Source organism: Thamnophis sirtalis, unplaced genomic scaffold, assembly GCF_051295495.1.
Source record: "Thamnophis sirtalis isolate CommonGarterSnake01/CBP01778 unplaced genomic scaffold, rThaSir2_p1.2 scaffold_3, whole genome shotgun sequence".
Lineage (NCBI taxonomy): Eukaryota > Metazoa > Chordata > Lepidosauria > Squamata > Natricidae > Thamnophis > Thamnophis sirtalis.
Window position 1 is genome coordinate 70,942,668 of NW_028261383.1, and position 20,962 is coordinate 70,963,629.

A 20,962-nucleotide genomic window follows, 5' to 3' on the forward strand; every position below is an offset into this window, starting at 1 on the left:
ACAGAATTGGAAGGGACCTTGGAGGTCTTCTAGTCCAAACTTGCTTAGGTAGGAAACCCTAGATCACTTCAGACAAATGGTTATCCAATCTCTTCTTAAAAACTTCCAGTATTGGAGCATTTACAACTTCTGGAAGCAAGTTGTTTCACTGCTTAATTGTTGTAACTGTCAGGAAATTTTTCCCAAGTTGCTTCTCTCCATGATTACTTTCCACCCGTTGCTTCTTGTCCTACCCTCAGGTGCTTTGGAGAATAGCTTGGCACCCTCTTCTTTGTTGCAGCCCGTGAGATATTGGACACAAAGACATATTACAACAGCATCAAATAACAATAATTCAGGCCACTTTTTATCTCCCTCAACATCTGAAGTGGTAAAAGAGTAAGTAAAGAAGAAGGCAATGAAGTGAAACCAGCTTGTTAGTGGTTTTATTTTTGTTATGGGGATGAAATTCATTTGTAGAAAGAAGTTTTCACTACTTTGAGATCTTATGTGAGCATCAAAATAATTTCTTCATAGCTGGAGGCAAAAGATATATCAGAACAATGGAATCTAATCCAATGAAGAATGTCAGGGAATTTATATTTAATTCCTACCTGGATCCAGAATTCAATGAGGGAGTGGAATTCTTGCCAGTTCTTTCAGACAGAGAATCTACTTTTTATTTTATTTTTCTTTCAGTCTGCTATTCTTTTATGTTTTTCAAAAATTTCTTTATAAGGGTTAAGTGGATGCTCCGGAATAATATAATTTACTTATTATTTATTTATTTTAAATGTTTCTGTTCCATAGTTTAGTGGGAAAGGTTTCTAAAGCTTTCTTCTTCTTTTTCTTCTTCTCACTTTCTCTTCCCACTCCTACCCCACTTCCTCCAACAAGAACAAATAAAATAATCCTCAGACATACAATTAAAAAAAACACAAGACAAAAAGGAAACAATTCAAGAAAGAAAACAAAAAGGGAAAAATTCAGAGAAGAAAAGTGCACATGACCAAGGCCTAGAAACTTCTAAGGAGAAACACAGGGAATAGTAGATACTTTTAGCTTTCAGAACAGTTGAGTCAAAAAGGATGTGATAAAAAAGAGCTATGTTTCATTTCAAATTGAGGGACATGGAATAATGGATGTAGGATCCAGGCAAGCAGATTTTGATGGAATGTAAATAAGAATATTTGGATAGTAAATGCATTTAGACTTATATACATTACTTTATTACAGCCCTAAGTGGTTTACAGAGTCAGCCTATTGCCCCCAACAATCTGGGTCCTCATTTGATTGAATTTGGAAAGATAGAAGGCTGAGTCAACCTTGAGTCACTCAGAATCGAACTCCTGGAGTGAGCAGTGACTTAGCCTGCAGTGCTGCATTCTAACCACTGTGCCACCATGGCTCTTATCTCTTTGGATGGTGGAAAATACTCAGGAAAGTAATAAAGTGTCATTCACTGGATGTGTTCAAGCAAAGGTCAAATTGCCATCTATTGGAGATATTTAAATTTGAATTCCTGCCCCGAATATGGAGTGGGACTCTATGGTTCCATGAACTTGTTTAAAATACTTTCATTCTGTTTTTCTATTTAAAAATTTATTAAGCTTTAATTTTTAATTTTCTACTGTTTATCTAAGAAAGCAGTATGTAGGACCAAATCAATTCCCTACAAACAGCAGAGCTGTGGCATTATTGTTCTTCGATATCAGAACAATGTGTTCTCAATGAGATCCATGGGGAAATAGGCTCAAGGGTGATAGGGTCATCTCTGAGAATTAATGGATGAAGAGCTGCAGAAGCAAGGAGATTCAGCAGCCAAGAACAAGGAAGTACCCATAGCAGTGAAGTCCCTTCTTCCAGAGGTGGGCTGCTATGGGTTTGCCTGGGTTCGGGAGAACCCATAGCTAACATTATGGCCAGTTCAAAGAACCTCCAAATCCCACCCCTGGCTGGCCATGCCCATCATGACCACTCCCACCCAACAACCAGGCAGAGAACCCGTTGCTGAATTTTTTAAGCCCCCCCCCGCAACTACTCTATAAGCATGCACTCATGGTTAATCACCATGAAAAATGGATCTTGTAGACTCTTCATAGTTTTATATGGAAATAAAACCTTGTCCCCATTTTCTAAAACACATCAAATAGAATTTTCTTTTGGTCTGTCTCTGCTGTATTGCATTGCATTTTGGCTAAATAAAGAACACCGTGATTTATTTTAAAAAAATCCTCTTGCTTATGGAAAACTCTTTACTCCTGCCTACCACTGCCACTATTGCTTGTTTTACTTCATGGTGGTTCTTTCTTTGTGCTGCTGTAAGTGGATGTGACACACTTTCAGAGAGGAGATTGATCATTTGCATAAAAACTGTAAGTTACCTCAGTACTTCTTTTCCTTGAGATATGTAAACAGGGCCACAGAGTTCAGCTCCATCAATATATAGTTGGACTCCCTAAAAGTATATCTTCATATGACAGACTTTATCAAGAAGCAGTCTGTGGTAGTGGTTAAGGCGCCAGACTAGAAACCAGCTGGGTAATCTTGGGCCAGTCACTCTGTCTTAGACCTAGAAAGGAGGCAATGGTGAATGACTTCCAAATCTTGCTAAGAAAGTGTCAGAACACACCAGTGGTGGGTTTCAAAAATTGTTCGAACCTACTCGGTGGGTGTGGCCTCCTTTGTGGAAGTTCCTTGCTGCCCATGTGACCGCATGGGAGTGGCTTGCCACCCCATGTGACCGGATATGAAGATGCCGACGACACTTGTCAGAACCACCTTAAATTACCTCACACACAGCCCTGGCATGCATAAGAATATAATGTAAACTTGTTTTTTAAAAGGCATCTTTGGTTTGCATTAAAACAACTTCAACACATGCAATGTTCTGATTGCACCACAAACGCAGTAGTCATCCTTACCTTTCACAGAGGCACTGAGCTTTATAAATATGAGCATGATAGTGTAGAATAATCATATCCAAGGACCAGTGGTGGGTTTCAAAAATTTTTGGAACCTCTTCTGTAGGTGTTTGCTTTCTGGGTCCACTGGTGGAACCTCTTCTAACCGGTTCGGTAGATTTGAACTGGTTCTACTGAATGGTTCCACCACAAAACCGTGCTCGACTAAACCGCGCCCGACTAAACCGCATCGCTGACATCATCAACAGGGCGACAACAGCACGGAGACAGAAGCACGCTGTAAACCCTAAACCTAAAATTAACCCCTAAACCTAAACCTAACCCCCCTAAACCTAATCCTAAACCTAACCCTAAACCTAACCCTAAACCTAACCCTAACTCTAAACCTAACCCTTAACCTAACCCTAAACCTAAACCTAATGCTAACCCTTAACCTAACCCTAACCCTTAACCTAACCCTAACCCTAACCCTTAACCTAACCCTAACCCTAACCCTAACCCTTACCTTAAGTTGAATCGGCTTGCTTTCAAAGCGCTATTTAAAGCGCCCTTCTTTCTCCACGCTGGCTGTTGTCGCCCTGTTGATGATGTCAGCGATGCAGTTTAATTGTGTGCGGCTTAGTCGAGCGCGGTTTTGACGGGTCACGCTACCGAATAGGTGCGAACTGGTAGGAACCCACCTCTGGAACAAACCCACCCACATCCCACCCACTCCTTTTTACCACTTCTTTCAGATGATTTATCTCTACTATTTTGGCTCGCGCAGAGGCAGTGCTGAAGAACTATATTTCCAAATGTGGTGTAGATGAAACCTAGAAAATATAATTAAAATACTTTGAAATGTCCTTCTTTAATATTTATCTAGCAATCAATTTGGTGAAATCTGGGCAGTACAGATCTCCAGCCAACAATTAGACTATAAATTGGTAAGTGATTTGTCAGTTCAGGAATAAGAATGGCCTCAGCTCTCTTGGGGTTTTTTTTGTAATGAGTTAGATGAGTCAATGTGTTTGTGACCTCAGGCATTACAGTTCTTCTTAAATTGCTTTAATTCCATCCACTTGTATATGCTGCCAGAGTCACTTTAATGAGATTGGCAATTATATATTTTTTTGAATAAATAAACAAACATTTTTCTCTTATTCCTGCCTTAAGTAAAATATATATATGCCAGTTGTCAAGCATCCAAATTTGGTTCATGTGACCAAGAGGATGCTGCAATGGTCATAAGCGTGAAAAATAATCATGTCACTTTTTTCAATGCTGTTGTAACTTTGAACAGTTATTAAACAAATGATTGTAAGTTTAGGACTACCTGTAGTTTAACTCCTCTCTGTAAAGTTACATCATGACCATCTATTCTGTCTCATCGTCAAAACCATAAATCATAATGGTTTTTTCTTTTTTAAGCAAAAAGTCCATAAGAGGTTTCCAATCATCAATAAATGAAGATATTGTCTTTTATCTAATCAAACATATCAACTGAGACATCTAAGCAAATTCCTTTATCTTCACCAAGCATTCCTCAGTTGTAGGCATTGCCAAATCTTTCCATCTGTAATATTTCTGCAGTTATCATATATAAAAAGAGTGTTGCAATGACTCTTTTCTGTTTATCTGTGAGTCCAAAGATGAAAAGTTCTAGTTTCAACTGAATGTTGATCTATGAAGCATTGTATGTATTTGAACCCAAAATATTCTAGCTTTCCACCAAGCATGATAAAATGATCCTCTTGTTCATGTTCCCAACATAAATTTGAAGTACCTTTATACATTCTACGTAATTTTTCTAGTGTCATGTATCAATGACATCCTTTTAACCAATTTCGTTGTATTTAAGTACAATGACAATAAAGATTATACTTACTTTTAAAATTGTAATATAATGTATAATGTGTAATATAAAAATTTCAATCCTTTGACTCACATATTTTCCTATTTTTAGCATGCATTCTTTGACCTATACTTCTTTCAAATTTCAATAAAAGTTTATACATTTTATGAACTATATATTAACAATTTCATTTCAAATTCTTTCTTACATTGTTGAATACCATGACTTTCTGGTTTACTTTAATTTTTTTCAATAACTGTAAATAAAGAAACTATTGAAAACTGTCTCTGTTATCTTGAGTTGTTTTCTTGATTTTATTTTATATTCCTATTGATAATATTCCAGTATCTCACAATATGTTAATCATTTATCTTTGTCTGTTATATCTCATATATAAAATGCTTCTTGTGCTGAGAGCCATAAAGATGGATTCATACATATTGCAAATTCTCAATTTGGAATATTTATCCATTTTATTGTACCATAAGAATCCTTGCCACCTAAATCTCAGGTCATGTTCTTTTAATTCTAAAGGTCTTACTTCACAGTAATAACCATTCTTTCAACTAAACCAAACAACGACTAGAACAATGTTTTTCAGCAAAGTAAAGGGTATTTCATGCGTTGAAGTAGTTGAGATTGACAAACACTGCTTAGACCAAAGTGCCTAAGGATTGATTTTGAAGGATAGCAATAGGTTGTCTATCCTTGATAGTAAGTTAGTTTGTAATATTTCATACTATATTGGACATTTCTCTAATTGAAAATCAGGACGATTCAAACTTGCTTGGATCCTCATTGGCTGGCTAGTCTCAAAATTGTAAACCTAAGATAACTGAAGGGAACGAGTGAAAATACACTAATCAGCAACAGGCACTAATAAAGGAATAGTTATTTAATATTAAGTCAATTTCTAAGGCACCAGTAGATGGCTAATAATTTGCTCATTTAAAATTTACCAGCCACATTTCAGCTGGTGTCAGTAATATGGCTGATTTTCTCTCCATTTTTCTTCCACTAATATGATGTGCTGATTTTGATTCAGGAGTTACAAGTTTTCCTTTATTTTCTCAGATTTCTTAGAGAACAAACTACCACGACTGTATTTTCATTGTAATGTGAGGAAGTGGCTGCAAAACACTTGGTAAATCAGGGTTACCTTTTCTGAGGGCTCCTGCATCAGCAGAAAGGAGCATAGATTATTGAAGCCATCCATTTGGCTCAATCATCCTCTCTCTGTTGTGGAGGCCCCTAATTTATTTGTTTAGCATTTTCCTCAGGATCTATGTTCCAAAAGGCAAGAAGCAAAAACCTTATTGTCATCACATAGCAAAAGAACAGAAGTTATGTAAGTGTGGGAAATTAAGTAAGTTATATAAGCCATCTCTTCTGTGCTACCCAAATATCATAGGCAAGTCAATCAGGCACAGAAGCAATTGAAAATGTGGCCAGGGGCCTTCTATGATCTCTCAGTTACCCATTTGCCAGTTTCAAAGCAGGCAAACACACTGGTATCTGGAGGCAGGCTGAAAGCCTCTGATGAGCAAATATCACGCCTCAGCCTTCTCTGTGGAAACAGACATGCATCGGCTTGTGTGCAACATATATGAACATCCAGCCAAGGGTTATAGACTTCTGGCACTCCCCCTTTGGTGTGGGAGGCTTTGTCACGCAGGATGGATTGCAACACTTCCACCACAAACACAAAACAAAGAGAGCAGTGAAGGCTTTCCCATCCCTCACCCCCAAGGAAGAGGGGGGAGGAGGGAATTTAATATTAATCAAGTGTGAAATTTTGCTGCAGGTCATGAGGTGTGCCTTGAACTCATCAACTACATCTAATGTAGGACTGTGCTGCCTGTTGCTGAAATCAGCTAGGTATTATGTTGCCAAAACTCAGAATACAATTATTCCTTTTTCTTCGTAACAATAATATATTGATTTCTTGAATGTTTTTTTTGCTATTAGCTTAATCAGTCTTGGGAAAGTGTGGTTCGGAGGAAGAGGCTGCAAAAAGCCAGAAGGAAATAATGGCAACAAAAGGAAATGAAAAACATTTATACTAAAGTATTGTAGCATGGTGAGTGATTGAATGAGCAAACAAATCTTTGACTCCTTGGGTTTCTGGAACAGGGTATTTCCCACATTGGTGGAGATTCACGTCCCCCATGCATGCTCCTTGCCCTCCTGCCCCTGTTTTTCAGGTTGATGCAGGAGGCTTTCCAGGCCCAAATTGGGGTGTGGGGGGCTTCGTGCGGTGCCCCCATGTCCCATTTTGACTTTCAGGTTGGTGCAGGAGGCTTTCCAGGTCCAAAAGGGGTGCGAGGAGGGATGCGCACATCCGTGTGAATCCCCAAAATGCAATGAGAGCGCCCCTTGCACATGCACCCTACCCCCCAAGCATGCATGCTTGTGTGCCCCACATGCGCACTCCCTGTGCATGTGCTGCAGAGACCCAAAGACCAGCTGGCTGATGGGAGGCGCGTGGCTGGGGCGACTCTACATGCTACCTGTGGCACGCGTGACATAGGTTTGCCATCAGGGAGCTATAATCATACATCCCAACTTTTCTAAGGCAGTTCTAGTTTTTGGGGAGATACTCAGGAAACCAAGAAATGTTCTAATGCCTTTTCAGTTATAAGTTTATATTTACACTCATATTAATAGTAGCTATCTAAGTGGTCTCCAACAGTTGTTTCTGCCTTAACTTGGGATATCTAAAATTGAACCTAGGATTTCTTGAATGCAGAGCATGTGATGTTCCCTCTTCTAACAATTGTGCTTTTGTCCCCATGTTTCACTATAAAGTACCGAATAACTGTTAGTAAAGTAATTATAACATTCTAACAACATACTTTGCCATATGGACCAATTCTATATGGAATCTTCAACAAGGTAAATATTATAACAGGAAGATAAGCTTTTATCACTAGGCTACTCAATGTGAGCAAACCAGCTTTCTGAACAGAACTAAACTAAAAATGGAAAAGTAGATAACTACAGGTTTCAGGACAAGAGTTGCAGGAGGCCAGTGCATAAATTCATTATACCTGCTATAAGCTCTCTTCATCCTTTCATAACAATGATCACTCAATCCTTATTTGACTTGACCATATCATGCAAAATGCTTGTTTGTTTGATATCTTGTTTGATATTTGGGAGAGATTGATCTCTCTCCCAAATTTAATTCCTCCAACAGCAATCCTGTGAGATCAAGAGTTGATAATTGGATCAAATCCACCTAACTAAGCATCTATAATTGAGAGTGGTCTTGAACGTTGGTTTCCCAAGTGATCTTAACTTTTACCCCCTTTCCTGCCTTCTTGTCCATTCATAACTATGCCAAAGCACCATCAAATGGATCCCATTCACAAGAAAGAGGAACAAAGGTTGTATGTTCCAATCATAGTGTACCTTCTTACATGCATTGCTGTATTTGGTTATTTATTACTTGTAGAGATCTTGCCTTTTAGAACACAAATTGTATCAAGTTATACTGTAATTAATAAGAAATAGTAATATTTAAAACATAGTTCTATCATTTGCAAAAATGAGCTATTGGGAAGAAGAAAAGGAAATTCCAGGAAAGTGAACTATGTGAGTTTGCAAAGCAATTTAGGAGTAGGAGTAGCAATGACAATTTGTTTGTGGGATTTTAAAGCTACCCCTCTGAAAGGTTCTTTTTCTGGGCAGCATGCAACAATAAAATAAATACTGTCCAAAACCAAAATAAGCAAACAACATATAATAAACTCCAAATTGCCTTTGGAAATAATAGCATGCACACTTATTTATCACAGAATAGATACATCTGTCATCATGGTTCTATGGAAATCCCATAAGCTTTGAGCCATCCAAACCTCAGGCAGGGTTGGAGATCTCTTTCTAAAGGGCAGACTCACCATGTGGGTTTTCCAGATGAATAATTCTCAACCATGACAACCTTAAGATGTGAGGGCTTCAATTTTCAGAATTCCCAAGCCAGATCTTAAAGTTGCCAAGCTTGAGAAGCCCAGCCCTGCGGCAGTTCTGCCATCATAATGTTTCTCCTTTGCATCTTCTTGGAGAACAGTTGGCTGGGCAATTCTGGGAGTTGAAGTCTAGGCATTTTAAAGTTGCTGATGTTATTAGTAGGTAATGTTGACGGAATCACCTTCTTTTCTCATTGATCAGCTGGAGGAAAGCACCCTGATCTATGCATTCTCTCCGTATTCTGAGCTCAGTGTTGATAAAGGCAATTAATGACTAATTTCTAAATGATCTGGAAAGGGATTGTGATTGGAAATGGAATGGGAACCCGAGAAGCTTTGCTTTCATGGCTCTGTTTCATCCTTCCTTCTACAGTGATTCTCCACTTAGAGCAATTGATGGCGTTAGTCCTGCTAGGGAAAGAAAAATGAGATTTATTTATAAATTATTTTTACAGATTAATGAAATCAAAGACCAATGCCCAGTGATTTGCAATGGAAACAAAAGACGTGCCATTGCAAAGAATAAAAAACAACAAATAGCTGTTGGTGGCAATAGTTATTTGTAAGATTCTCTTAACCTAGCTTTACAATAAAATAGGATTAACTCATCTGGTCATATTTCTTGTCTGATCTGCCTAGGGAGGCTGACAAAATGGTGCCCAAATGGTGTCATGAAGTTTCTGCTTGATGTTGGAAGCTTTGGGGTAGCAATAGCAATAGCAATAGCAGTAGACTTATATACCGCTTCATAGGCCTTTCAGGCCTCTCTAAGCGGTTTACAGAGAGTCAGCATATTGCCCCCAACAATCTGGATCCTCATTTTACCCACCTCGGAAGGATGGAAGGCTGAGTCAACCCTGAGCCGGTGAGATTTGAACCGCTGACCTGCTGATCTAGCAGTAGCCTGCAGTGCTGCATTTAACCACTGCGCCACCTTGGCTCCTGGGTAGGGAACAACAGGCTGCGACTGAACTCTATCAGGTTTGACCGGCTTTGGTTGTTAGGGTTCCTGATTCTGGGTATTTTCTATCTTTAGTTGTAGGGAGGGTTGCACTATCTCATACAGAACTAGTGTAAAATCTGGGATTGATCCTGGACTCGTGGTTCCTGTTCAAGAAGCAGTGACAGCCATGGGCAGGAGAACCTTTCTTGCACAACTTTGTGTTGGTACCAGTTTCACCCTTTTCTGGATTGTAAGGCTCTTTCCCCCCCCCCCCCAAAAGTGCCACTCACTTCAAAATGTATAAAATTCGTGTGGTCACATGGTCAGTTTAAGAAGTGCTGCAAAAGAGAAGTTGTGGAGAACTTTGTACAGTACTGCTGTATGAGGAGTTTTTACTATTCAGGAACATGCAAAAGCCCAGACTCACTTGTTCCTGTGAAAAGTAGTCCCTGCCTTCTCAATACATCAGTAGATGTGTACAAAGATCTGTTTTTAAAGTTAGCACATAAATATGATGAAAGAGAAATCTGTCATTCACACTGAGAAGCAACCTGCGTCAGATTTACATCAGAGTGTTCCGTAAGCTCTCATCATTACTTCCTAACTGTCCCTGTATTTCACCTATTTAGATTTTTGTGAAGAGTAATACTACTTTCATTCAATAAGAGATGTGCAAAATAGATTTAATAACTAATCTGTCCGTGTTAAGTAACTCGGCACTTTATGTCCTATAATTGATACAGATATTTGTTCAAAGGGAGGTATGCATGATGTAATATCACCGTAAAGCCACACCTTCTGATAGCCATTCTTCTTCTAATCTAAGATATGAGATTATTAACAACAACTATTTGCTTCTCTTTTTCTCCAGCCCTGTTCCTGCTTTTTAAATACCAGAGAAAATGAAGACACGTAGGAAGTATTTTTTTATAGTACTGAAGATGATGGGGAAAACTAAGGTTGGTCAGTGGCATCAGACTAGAGAATATTAGGAATAAAAGGTTTAGGAATAAAAATTAGATCTTTAACTCAGGACCATTTCATGCCTGAAACAGTTTCCTGATCACCTATAACAGTGTTGGCGAACCTTTTAGACACCGAGTGCTGAAACGAGAGCGCACACATGTGCACAGGGGAGCACCAGAAACAGGAAGAGCAGTTCCCTGGCATGCATGTGCACGCTGGGAAGCCGAGCTTTCAGTTTTGGTGTGCGCATGCAGTCACCTGGTCTTCTGGTTTCTGGCACACATGCATGTACAAAGACCACCTGGCTGGCATTCATGTCCGCACTGGAAACTAGAAGCTCAGCTTCCGCACCAGAGAGCTGGTTTTCCAGTTTCTGGTTCTCCCACATGTAAAAAATAGCTGGACAGTGTGCATTTGTGTTCCAGAACATGGAAGAGCAATGGGCGGCAGCTGGCATGCCCAGAGAGATGGCTTTGTGTGCCACTTCCGGCACGCTTGCCATAGGTTCACCATAACTTTCAGATCAAGAAGAACATTAAAATGTTTTAATTAATGTTATGAAAGTTTATAGATGTTCAAGGTCCATTGGATAATTGGGAAAATTCCATAAATAGAAAGCCATTCTAAAAAAAAATCCCGATATTTACAACTCAAGATACTTTTGGAAGTTGAGCAGCATCAGTGTGAGTATGTTGCATGAATACAACCTTAAAGTCCAATATGGCATGGGTCCAGATTACCTGAGGAACCATCTCACCCCAAAGGGAAGGACCCGCTCTACTCACCCCAGCAAAAGGAGCATGCTCAGGATCCTATTGGTCAAGGAATTGTAGCTGTTGGGGTCCAGGAGAAGATTTTTTTTTTCTTCCATGGGTCTCGCCCTTTGGAATATCATGTCCATCAAGGTGAGATCCACACCCACCTTTTGGCCTTCCAAAAGAGCTTGAAACCCTGGTTTTGCCAACTGTCTTGGTCCCTGATGGGGGAATCCCGTTTTGGAGGTGACTAGCAGACTAGGAGACTCTACACCATCTACACATTGTTTTTTAAAAATCCATTTTAATATTAATTCTTATTTTTTATTTTTTATTTCTGATGTTTAATTTTTTAACCCTTTAATTGTTTTATTCTATTATTTATGGAATTGTAAACTGCCCATTTGGTAGAAAGGGATGGGTAGAATACTTAGTTAATTAGTTAGTTAGTTAGTTAGTTAGTTAGTTAGTTAGTTAGTTAATTACTTACTTACTAAACAAACAAACAAACAAATATCTGGACTCATTTCAAGCCTGCTATGGATCAGGATATGAAGCCAAGATGATTTTGTCTCCAGAGCCATGGTGGTTAGAATGCAGTACTGCAGGCTAATTCTGCTGACTGCCGACTGCCAGCAGTTCTACAGTTCGAATCTCATTGACTCAAGGTTGACTCAGCCTTCCATCCTTCTGAGGTTGGTAAAATGAGGGCCCTTGTTGTTGGGGGCAATAAACTGAGGGATGTTAACCACTCTGAAGTGGTATAAAAGTCTAAGTGCTATTGCTACTGCTATTTTACTGACTGTGAATTGGATGTGGATAAGGTGGGCTGATCAAATCTTCTGTGGAAGTTGGCAAGTTTGGAACAAACACCTCAGACTGGACTGCACTGGACTAAACTTGTTAGTAATTAACTATTACTATTATTAGTAACTAAGTATTAAGTACTTAGTAAGTTGTAAGTAAGAACCAAGTAAAGCTAATCAACTAGAATGAGTGCTAGTATGAGAAGCCGAATGCAAGCAGTTCTTCTAGAAAAATGAGTAAACTTTGAGCCATGCTTGTGCATGCATGAATGCATGTTCATATACATACATACTCACTACTGGATCCTTAGCCTATTAGAAGTTGCTATTGTAATTAGCAATTAGAAGTTGCCATTGTAATTAGCAATTAAAAGTTGCTATTGTAATTAGCTTGTCTGTAGTTACAAGTATCATATCAATTCTTTATGAACCCTTAAATGCCATGAAAATGCAAATTCCAGGAAAGGAATACTGCAGTTCTCTAAGGAAATCTCAGACATCTACTGTATATCTACTATTAGACTCTCCACAGTGATCACAACTTTGAGGTTGTTTCCAGAAAAACGCACTGCAGAATTATTGTTCACTTTCCAGGGTCTTGTCCTACGATGTGCTGCAGGATTCCATGTTATCTTCTATGTTGTTTAATATCTTCATGAAAGTGCTGTTGAATCTTCCAGTATGCAAATGAAATCCATATCTACTGCTTCTGGTCATGCAGTATGAAAACAGCCATTAATCTCTTGATTGGTGCTTAAGATCAATGATGTGCCAAGCAAGATGCAGGTGTTACTAATCAGTAGAAAATCCTGCTTGGGAATTAAACTTAGTACCAGAGGGCGATCACACTCCATATAAAACTTCCAATCTTCTGTCTGAAATTAGATGTACTTAGTGGCAGGGAATGTGCATACAGTGTTCAGTGCACTAATTGCAAATGATTCTGGGATTGTGAAATCTGACTTTGGTCAGATATCTTTTGTCTCCATTATGAATAGATTACATTAAACCATGGACACGGTTTAAAATTAAATATTAAAGAATAATATTAAAGAAATATTAAAGAATATTTAGATGCATTGTCTGGTGGAAATATAACAAGCAGAGCTATTAAGCAGTACACCGTTTGTGTATATATTCCATTTGGCTTAGGAAGTCTGCAATGATCCCAAATATTTTATGTTTGCAACTAAAATATTAATTGTAACTTTTAAACTTTGAATAGTTTAAGTTCTAATTAAGCTATAAATGGCTTAAGTACCCTGCCTTAATATGGATTAGTCTATCTGCCAGAAACTCTTCTGAAAAGTGATTTTAATTTCAGCAGCCCAGTAATATCAAACATGGGAGATAATTTTCTTCTGCTTCACACCCATGTTAGAAAGCACATTCTCTTAGCAGTTCTATTTAGTTCCCATCACTAGTTTCACCATCTAAATTAATAGCATGTTCTCAGGCTGCCATGCCAGCTTCTGCAAGTCTACTTGAGCCAATCATTGCTCTCTTCAGTATTACCTCCAGCCAGCCAATGGATGAATGTTCAAATCATTCTTCATGACTTTTCATAGTGTTCACAATGGGAGTGTGTATAGAAAGGAAGCCAGTTTTATATACAGGGAGGAGCAAAACCAACCCTTAGTTTAGTAGGGAAGAATTTGGGAACAAGCCAACATGTTGGGATGCCTTGTCTCATACAGAGCAGGTAAGACTCAAAGAAATAGGATAAGACTTCCTATTTAAAGGAAATCATTCCACCCTAAAGCTCCAGAGCAAGAGTTGTGAAACATTTACTACATTGTTTGCTGTTAATTACAAAACTGATTAACTTGCAGAATAAATCTGTTTGGCTTTTTCTACATGATATTTTGGAGACATTTAAGGGCAGTGCCAGTCTCTGATTGGTAAAAATGGTCTAGACCTAACTTTTCAGTCAGGTTTGTTGTGATCTTATGTCTTCATCATATAGGCTTAAATTGATTTTTTTGCATTTTTATATTACTTTGCATTTTTATGCTAGTTGCCTTGAGTGCTGTGGAGATTATTATACATTTGGGCAATGGAATGTTGTGGAGTGATGGAATGTCCAGTGTCAAAGAGATTGTTTTATTTTTATATATCAGAAAGCACCAAAGATTTCACAGTTCAGCCCTGAATCACATGTTTCTTACGTTGTTATATGCTTACCTGAATAAATAAATGCTTCCACAAAGGGTGCATACTGGAATAGTAATGTCCAAATTAAATTACTGCAACACACTGTGTGAGGGGAACTGCCCTTGAAAATATTAGGGAGCCTGACCTGATGCAGAAATGGAACTGCTAGATTGATGTCAAGAATCTATTGAATATTTTAAAAAAACCCTGTATGAGTGTCAATAAATATCTAATGCAGCTGGCAGCTCAGTGATAATGTTCAAAGACCAAATGGTTGAGATTTTCAATATATGCCAACATTCAGATCTCCTGCATGCTTTCAGCTTTGCACTCAACTATTGGTTCAAAGGCAAGAAGAGAAGGAATTGTAGGGTGCTAGTGCTGAGGTCATTTGGCTGCCAAGTGAACTTTCAGCTATTCATTCAGTATTTGTGGACAGCAACTCATTCTGCATTCTTTGTCTTTTACATTGACTGTATAATATCTTAAGATCCAGGTCAGTTTGTAAATAAATAATGAACATATGAGTAATCATATGCAACTCCTTTTTACCTTGCAATGGAGAAAAAAGAACATGCTGGAGAATGAAGCCATCATTCCCCACCTTCTTCAACCCAGGCAGTGCTTTGGCCTTGGAATTTCAAGACCGTTCTTTGAGCTGATTGCAGACTAAGTGGCTGTGAAGAAAGGCAAGCACATCCTGAATCTAAGGCTAAATGTACTAGAGAAAAGGTTCCCTTCCAAGTTCAAATCCCTACTGTAGTTTGATAAAGCTACAGATGTACCCTTGTTTTAAAACTACTGCAAATTCTACATGGCCACAATACAGTAAATGAAGAATGGATCGTGTTTGGCTCAATGAGGCACAAACATTGTACAAACCACCCATATCTATCTATATGATCTATAACTATACCAATATCTATGTATGTGCATGTAATATCTATGTCTTCAACATCAGATAAAATGAAAATATTTTTTGTCCAGGATAGCAGAGCATAAAGACCAGACACGGTAATGTTCAGGATCAGGTTAACAGGAAAGGAAATGATCTCCCATGAGCAAAGATAAAATTAGGAAATTTGAATATAGCTCTTCAAAATACAGCTTGGCACTGAGTGGACCTGGCATTCTATAAATCATTCCATAAGATACCTCATTCTGTAGACAAGTCAAGATTTATAGGCAAATTTTATCAGAACTGTGTCAATGAAGGATTTAAAATTGTGTTTCTGAGATATTACTCTTCCTTGTTTATTGGTAATGCATTTTGACTGAAAGTTAAATAAATGAGAAAAAAATCTTCACATTTCCCTCTGCCATCATTATCACACTGCAGAGAAGTCAGGAGAAGCAGACTTCCTGTTCGGTAACGAGCTTTCCATTTATTGGGATGTAATATGGAACTATGGTGACATGAGGCCATGCATGACATTTTACAAAGCAAAAGGCACTATTAACAGGCTGCAAATAATTCCACAACAAATATATGAGAAGTAATAGAATAGAATCATATATAGACACACATAGGGCTCTAACATTGGTTCATTCTAGAATTTGCTTTTAAAGCATATTGGAAAACTACATTTAGCAGATGGAAAGCTTTCTAAAGTTTCTAACAAGGTGAAAGACAATTAACACAAATACAGTAATGAAACTATACTCTAAAGGCCTGAAGGCAAGAAACTAAGTCTCAAAAAAGGAGAAGAAAATATCTTGAAAAAACAAACATGCAGCTGAGTACTGGAGAAAACTAGGAAAGGGAAGACTTGCAACTTAACGGTGTGCTGCTTTAAAGACTTCACAACAGAGGGTCCAATGGGATGACTGAGTGCATTTAACGGTAAGGCCACAGAATCACAGTTAAGGACGACTGTAAGCATTCAGCTGTATAGCTTTTCCTCTTGGCTTTTTTTAAAGCGGCTTTTTAAAAAGATACCTGAAGTCTTATCGCATTATAGTCCCTCTTTTAAAAAAGAACATAACATATTGCTTAATACAACAGTTGAAACAGCAAAGAAGGATCATTCGTAAAGAAATAGTGATTGTGAAATGATATTCACAGGAGACTTTCAAACATTTGATGGATATGCAAAAGCAAACTAGCCACGGTTAATCTGAAAACAGGCTGGCAAAAGATTTTCTTAAGTTTCGGATGGTTTCAGCTTTTGTTTCATCCTCATTCACAGATGATCGGAAGAAGGATGACTCCGTGAAGTTGAAGGCATTTGTCAGAGATTGTGATTTGCTGCAAGACAGAGACAAAAACTCACACATGAATATTACATACATCTGAAGCTTTCATACAGATTTTCTTTTCTTATTTGTGACTGATGTAGCCCCTACCTTTCAAAATTCAATTTATATTACATATAATATGAATAGGAAATACAACCGGCAACATCCAGATGGCATTCTTTGAATAGATGAGCACAACTGTGAGAAATGGTTGTCTTTTTTTTTTTAAAGTTTTTATTTTTATTTTTAGAAACAGTTGTCTGATACACATCAAAACTCAGAGGTGTCTCCATTCCTGGTAGACAGCCTTTTCTGTAATATTTCCCACTGGAGATTATACTTTCCCAAAACCATTGTCTTTCTGTAAGGAACTAAAATCTGGTTCTGTTACAGAGCCTAAGATAAATGATTAAGCTTGTATTGTAGTTGCATTAATTGTGTTGTTTGGCTTCAACTTGGCTTTTGTAATTGTTATTTATTGTTTTCTTATGAAGTTTTGATATTGATGTTACTCCCTGTTAGCTTAACCTAGCTGGTTAAAATAGACAGCCATATCAATTTAATTGATAATAAATAAAGACAGGTAAGTTGGAGTGGGCTGAATGGAAGGAAGCAAATAGTTGAATGGTAGAAAATATTTTTTAAACCCTATACGTTTAAAGTATACTTTTTTAAAAAAAAGGAAAATTGTATCTGCTTGTGTTTTTATATTATGCTTTATGACAGATCAATCATTTCCTTTTCCAGAAAACATACCTTTTCCAGAAAACATTAAACTTTTTAAAGAAAAGTCTTGCCCCCTTTCCAGAAAAACAAAATCACCACCACCCGGGCTTTCCAGGGGGAAAAAAACTTACCTCCTTTCCAGAAAATCTTATACCTTTTCCAGAAAATAAACCCTTACTCCTTTTCTGGGGGGGGGGGGTTGGGGGGGAATCTTATACCTTTTCCAGAAAATCAGAGTGAGCAATATTGTAAGTGTGTACAGTCTTTCATTTTCACTGCATTTGGGTTTAATAGTCATTGAGCATGGAGGGGTGGAAAGATAAATGTTCTTTATTTGATTAGGAATTGAATGGCTTAATGATTAGGAATTGAATGGCTTAATGAAATATTTATGCATAGGCTACTAACCTGCATGCACATGTTAAGCCAGAGAAGATGTGGGTGAGAATGCAATCACTGAGTACAGTTAATCCCATTGGCAATTTGGTTATGCTTTTTTTTTCCTTTGTAAGATTTGGAAGTGGGGTGATTGAAATGTGGATTGGAACAAATCTGTAACTTGATATACGAGCCATCCAGGATGCTTTAAAACTAAGCGTATAGAGCTTTCAAATATTAAGGAATAGCCCTTAAGAAGTCCTGAACTTGAAAAAAAATTGTTTAGGACTGGAATAAGCAGTGAATTGGGGGGAAACATTTACATTTGAATAAAAGGAAAGGCAAAATCTCCCCCAAGTTGAGCTCAACTGCAGATGACTACATACGGAGCAATAGAGGATGGCGACAGCAGGGACAAGGACTGAGCCCCGAAAATACCAGCAATTTTCCTTCCATTTGCAAGAGCGGTGCAAGTTAGCCTCGAACTCTGGCCTCCTACATTGGGGCCCTTATATATCTTTGAGAAAGAGACTTTCGAATATACAGCCCGCTAACCTCCACCAGTGGGGCAAAACTATATGGGAGCCGTCTACGAACTCTGGAGCTTTATACTCAATCTTGTTTGCCTACAGCCACCTTATATACTACGTACTCTTGACTTGGTGGCTAAGGACATCTCCCCAGGACATAAGAAGGGAGAGGAGCAGACCATCGCTTCCTCCACTGTTTCCATATTATTATTATATATTATAACGGCGCAATTTTAAATAGAATGTTGAGTGTATGGGAGTTGCTTGGAATTGAGTGAATGGCCCACTTTTAGTAATTGTTACCTTTGTATTTTATATGTTTTAAATTCTTACGTGGGATTTGTTAGAGTGGATAAATGAGAATGCTTGACTCGGAGGACCTGCTGGGGAAGGCGGGAGGAACCGGGGTGGTTGGGGGGACCATGGACATGGGAGTGGGTCGGAGCATAGCGGTCGTGACAGGGAGAGGCAGATACGGCGGGGACCTTAGGGCTGGCCATTACCGGGGAAGGAGGGTTCGCTACATTACAGAGATCCCTCCTTCCGGCCCTAGGAGTCCCACTCCAAGACCAGATGGCGCGAGTAGTCAGGACCCTGGTCTCAGGCTGTTGTCGCTAAATGCCAGGTCTGTTGTTCACAAAGCTCCCCTCGTCCGGGACTTAATTGTTGACGAGAGGGCAGACCTGGCATGTATTACTGAAACCTGGCTGGGCACAGAAGGAGGAGTCCCCCTTGTAGAGATGTGCCCAGAGGGATTTCAGGTGCTTCATCAGCCGAGAGCCCAGGGAAGGGGTGGCGGTGTGGCTATTGTAATCCGGGAGTCTCTGTTACCTCGTAGGGTCCCTGCTCCGGAGCTTGTCGGGTGTGAGTCTCTGCTGATAAAGTTGGACCTCAAGGGTCAAGTGGGTTTGCTGCTAACGTACCTGCCTCCCAACTGCGTTGCAGCATCCCTCCCCTCGCTCCTCGAGTCAGTAGCCGAGCTGGCAGTTGAGTTCCCCAGGCTTATAGTTCTGGGGGATTTCAACTTGCCATCGCTCGGTGAACGCTCTGATGGGGCGCAGGAGTTCATGGCTTCCATGACAGCCATGGGCTTGACCCAAGTAATTCGGGGCCCAACCCATGCAGCGGGTCACATGCTCGACCTCGTATTTCTCTCGGAGCAGTGGATGTGTGATCTTGGTCTGAGGGGTAATGAGATCATACCCCTGTCGTGGTCAGACCATTGCCTACTGAGGCTTGACTTCCGGAGGCCAAACCCCCACCGTAGGGAGGAGGAACCGACCAGGTGGTTCCGCCCCAGGCGACTTATGGACCCTTTGAGGTTCCAGACGGAGCTTGGGGTTATTCCTGATACCCTCGCCCACAGTTCGGCGGAGACTCTGGCTGCCGCCTGGTACTCGGCGGCGTCGGAGTCTCTCGACCGGATTGCGCCACTACGGCCCCTCCGGGTCAGTGGATCCCGGAGAGTTCCCTGGTTTACCGAGGAACTCCGGGAGAAGAAACGCCGGAGGAGATGCCTAGAGCACCAGTGGAGGTCCGATAGGTCCGAGGCAAACCGAGCACTCTTAACTACCTGCACCAAGGACTATGTCCGAGCATTAAGAACTGCAAAAAGATCATATATTTCTTCCTTGGTTGCGTCCGCCGAGTCACGCCCAGCCGCCCTGTTCAGGATAACCCGCTCCCTCCTTAATAGGAGGGATGCGGGAGACCCCTTGCAGGGTAGGGCTGAGGATTATGCTCAATTCTTGGCGGACAAAGTAGCTCGGTTTCGATCGGACTTGGACTCCACCGCAGTAGATCCAGCTGAGACACAGGAGGATCATTTGCCACATCAGTTCTGGGTTGAGTTCCAGGAAGTTGCCTCTGGGGATGTGGACAAGGCCATCCGAGCTGTAAGTGCCTCCACTTGTATTCTGGACCCGTGTCCCTCCTGGCTGGTGGCTAACAGCAGGGAGGTGACACATGGCTGGATCCAGGCGGTTGTCACCGCCTCCCTTCGGGAGGGGCACTTCCCCGCCGCACTCAAAACGGCGGTGGTAAGACCCCTCCTAAAGAAACCATCGTTAGATCCAGCCATCTTAAACAACTTTCGTCCTGTCTCCAACCTTCCCTTTATCGGGAAGGTTGTTGAGAAGGTGGTGGCCTTTCAGCTTCGACGGGCCTTGGAGGAAGCTAGCTATCTTGACCCCTTCCAGTCCGGCTTCAGACCTGGTTACAGCACAGAAACCGCTTTGGTCGCATTGACCGATGATCTCTGGAGGGCCAGAGATGGAGGCTATGCGTCCATCCTGGTTCTCCTTGACCTCTCAGCGGCTTTCGATACCATCGACCATGGTATCCTTCTGCGACGACTGCGGGAGGTGGGAGTGGGAGGCACTGTTTTGCGGTGGTTCTCCTCCTACCTCTCGGACAGGTCGCAGTCGGTGTTAGTAGGGGGGCAGAGATCGTCCCTGAGGCCCCTAACATGTGGAGTACCTCAGGGTTCGGTCCTATCCCCCCTACTATTTAACATATACATGAAACCGCTGGGCGAGATCATTCGGAGGCACGGGATAAAATACCATCAATATGCGGACGATACGCAATTGTATCTGTCCGCCCCGTGCCAACTCAATGAAGCGGTGGACGTGATGAACCGGGGTCTGGAGGCCGTTAAGAACTGGATGAGTGCTAACAAACTGGTGCTCAACCCGGATAAGACCGAGTGGCTGTTGTGTTTCCCCCCCAATAATTTGGCTAATACACCAACGCTTAG

At 40.3% G+C, this 20,962-nt stretch overlaps 1 protein-coding gene across 3 annotated transcripts in view; it reads right to left on the reverse strand.

The window, feature by feature from the left end:
* Positions 1-15,697: 15,697 nt before the first annotated feature.
* SYN2 (synapsin II) overlaps positions 15,698-20,962 on the reverse strand; it is a 123,371-nt gene continuing 118,106 nt past the window's right edge. For all 3 annotated transcript variants that reach the window (XM_087709112.1, XM_087709111.1, XM_087709110.1), the window contains one exon: positions 15,698-16,580. In XM_087709112.1, the coding sequence (XP_087565238.1) occupies positions 16,445-16,580 (136 nt within the window). In that variant the 3' untranslated portion in view covers positions 15,698-16,444. The remainder of the gene's footprint in view (positions 16,581-20,962) is intronic.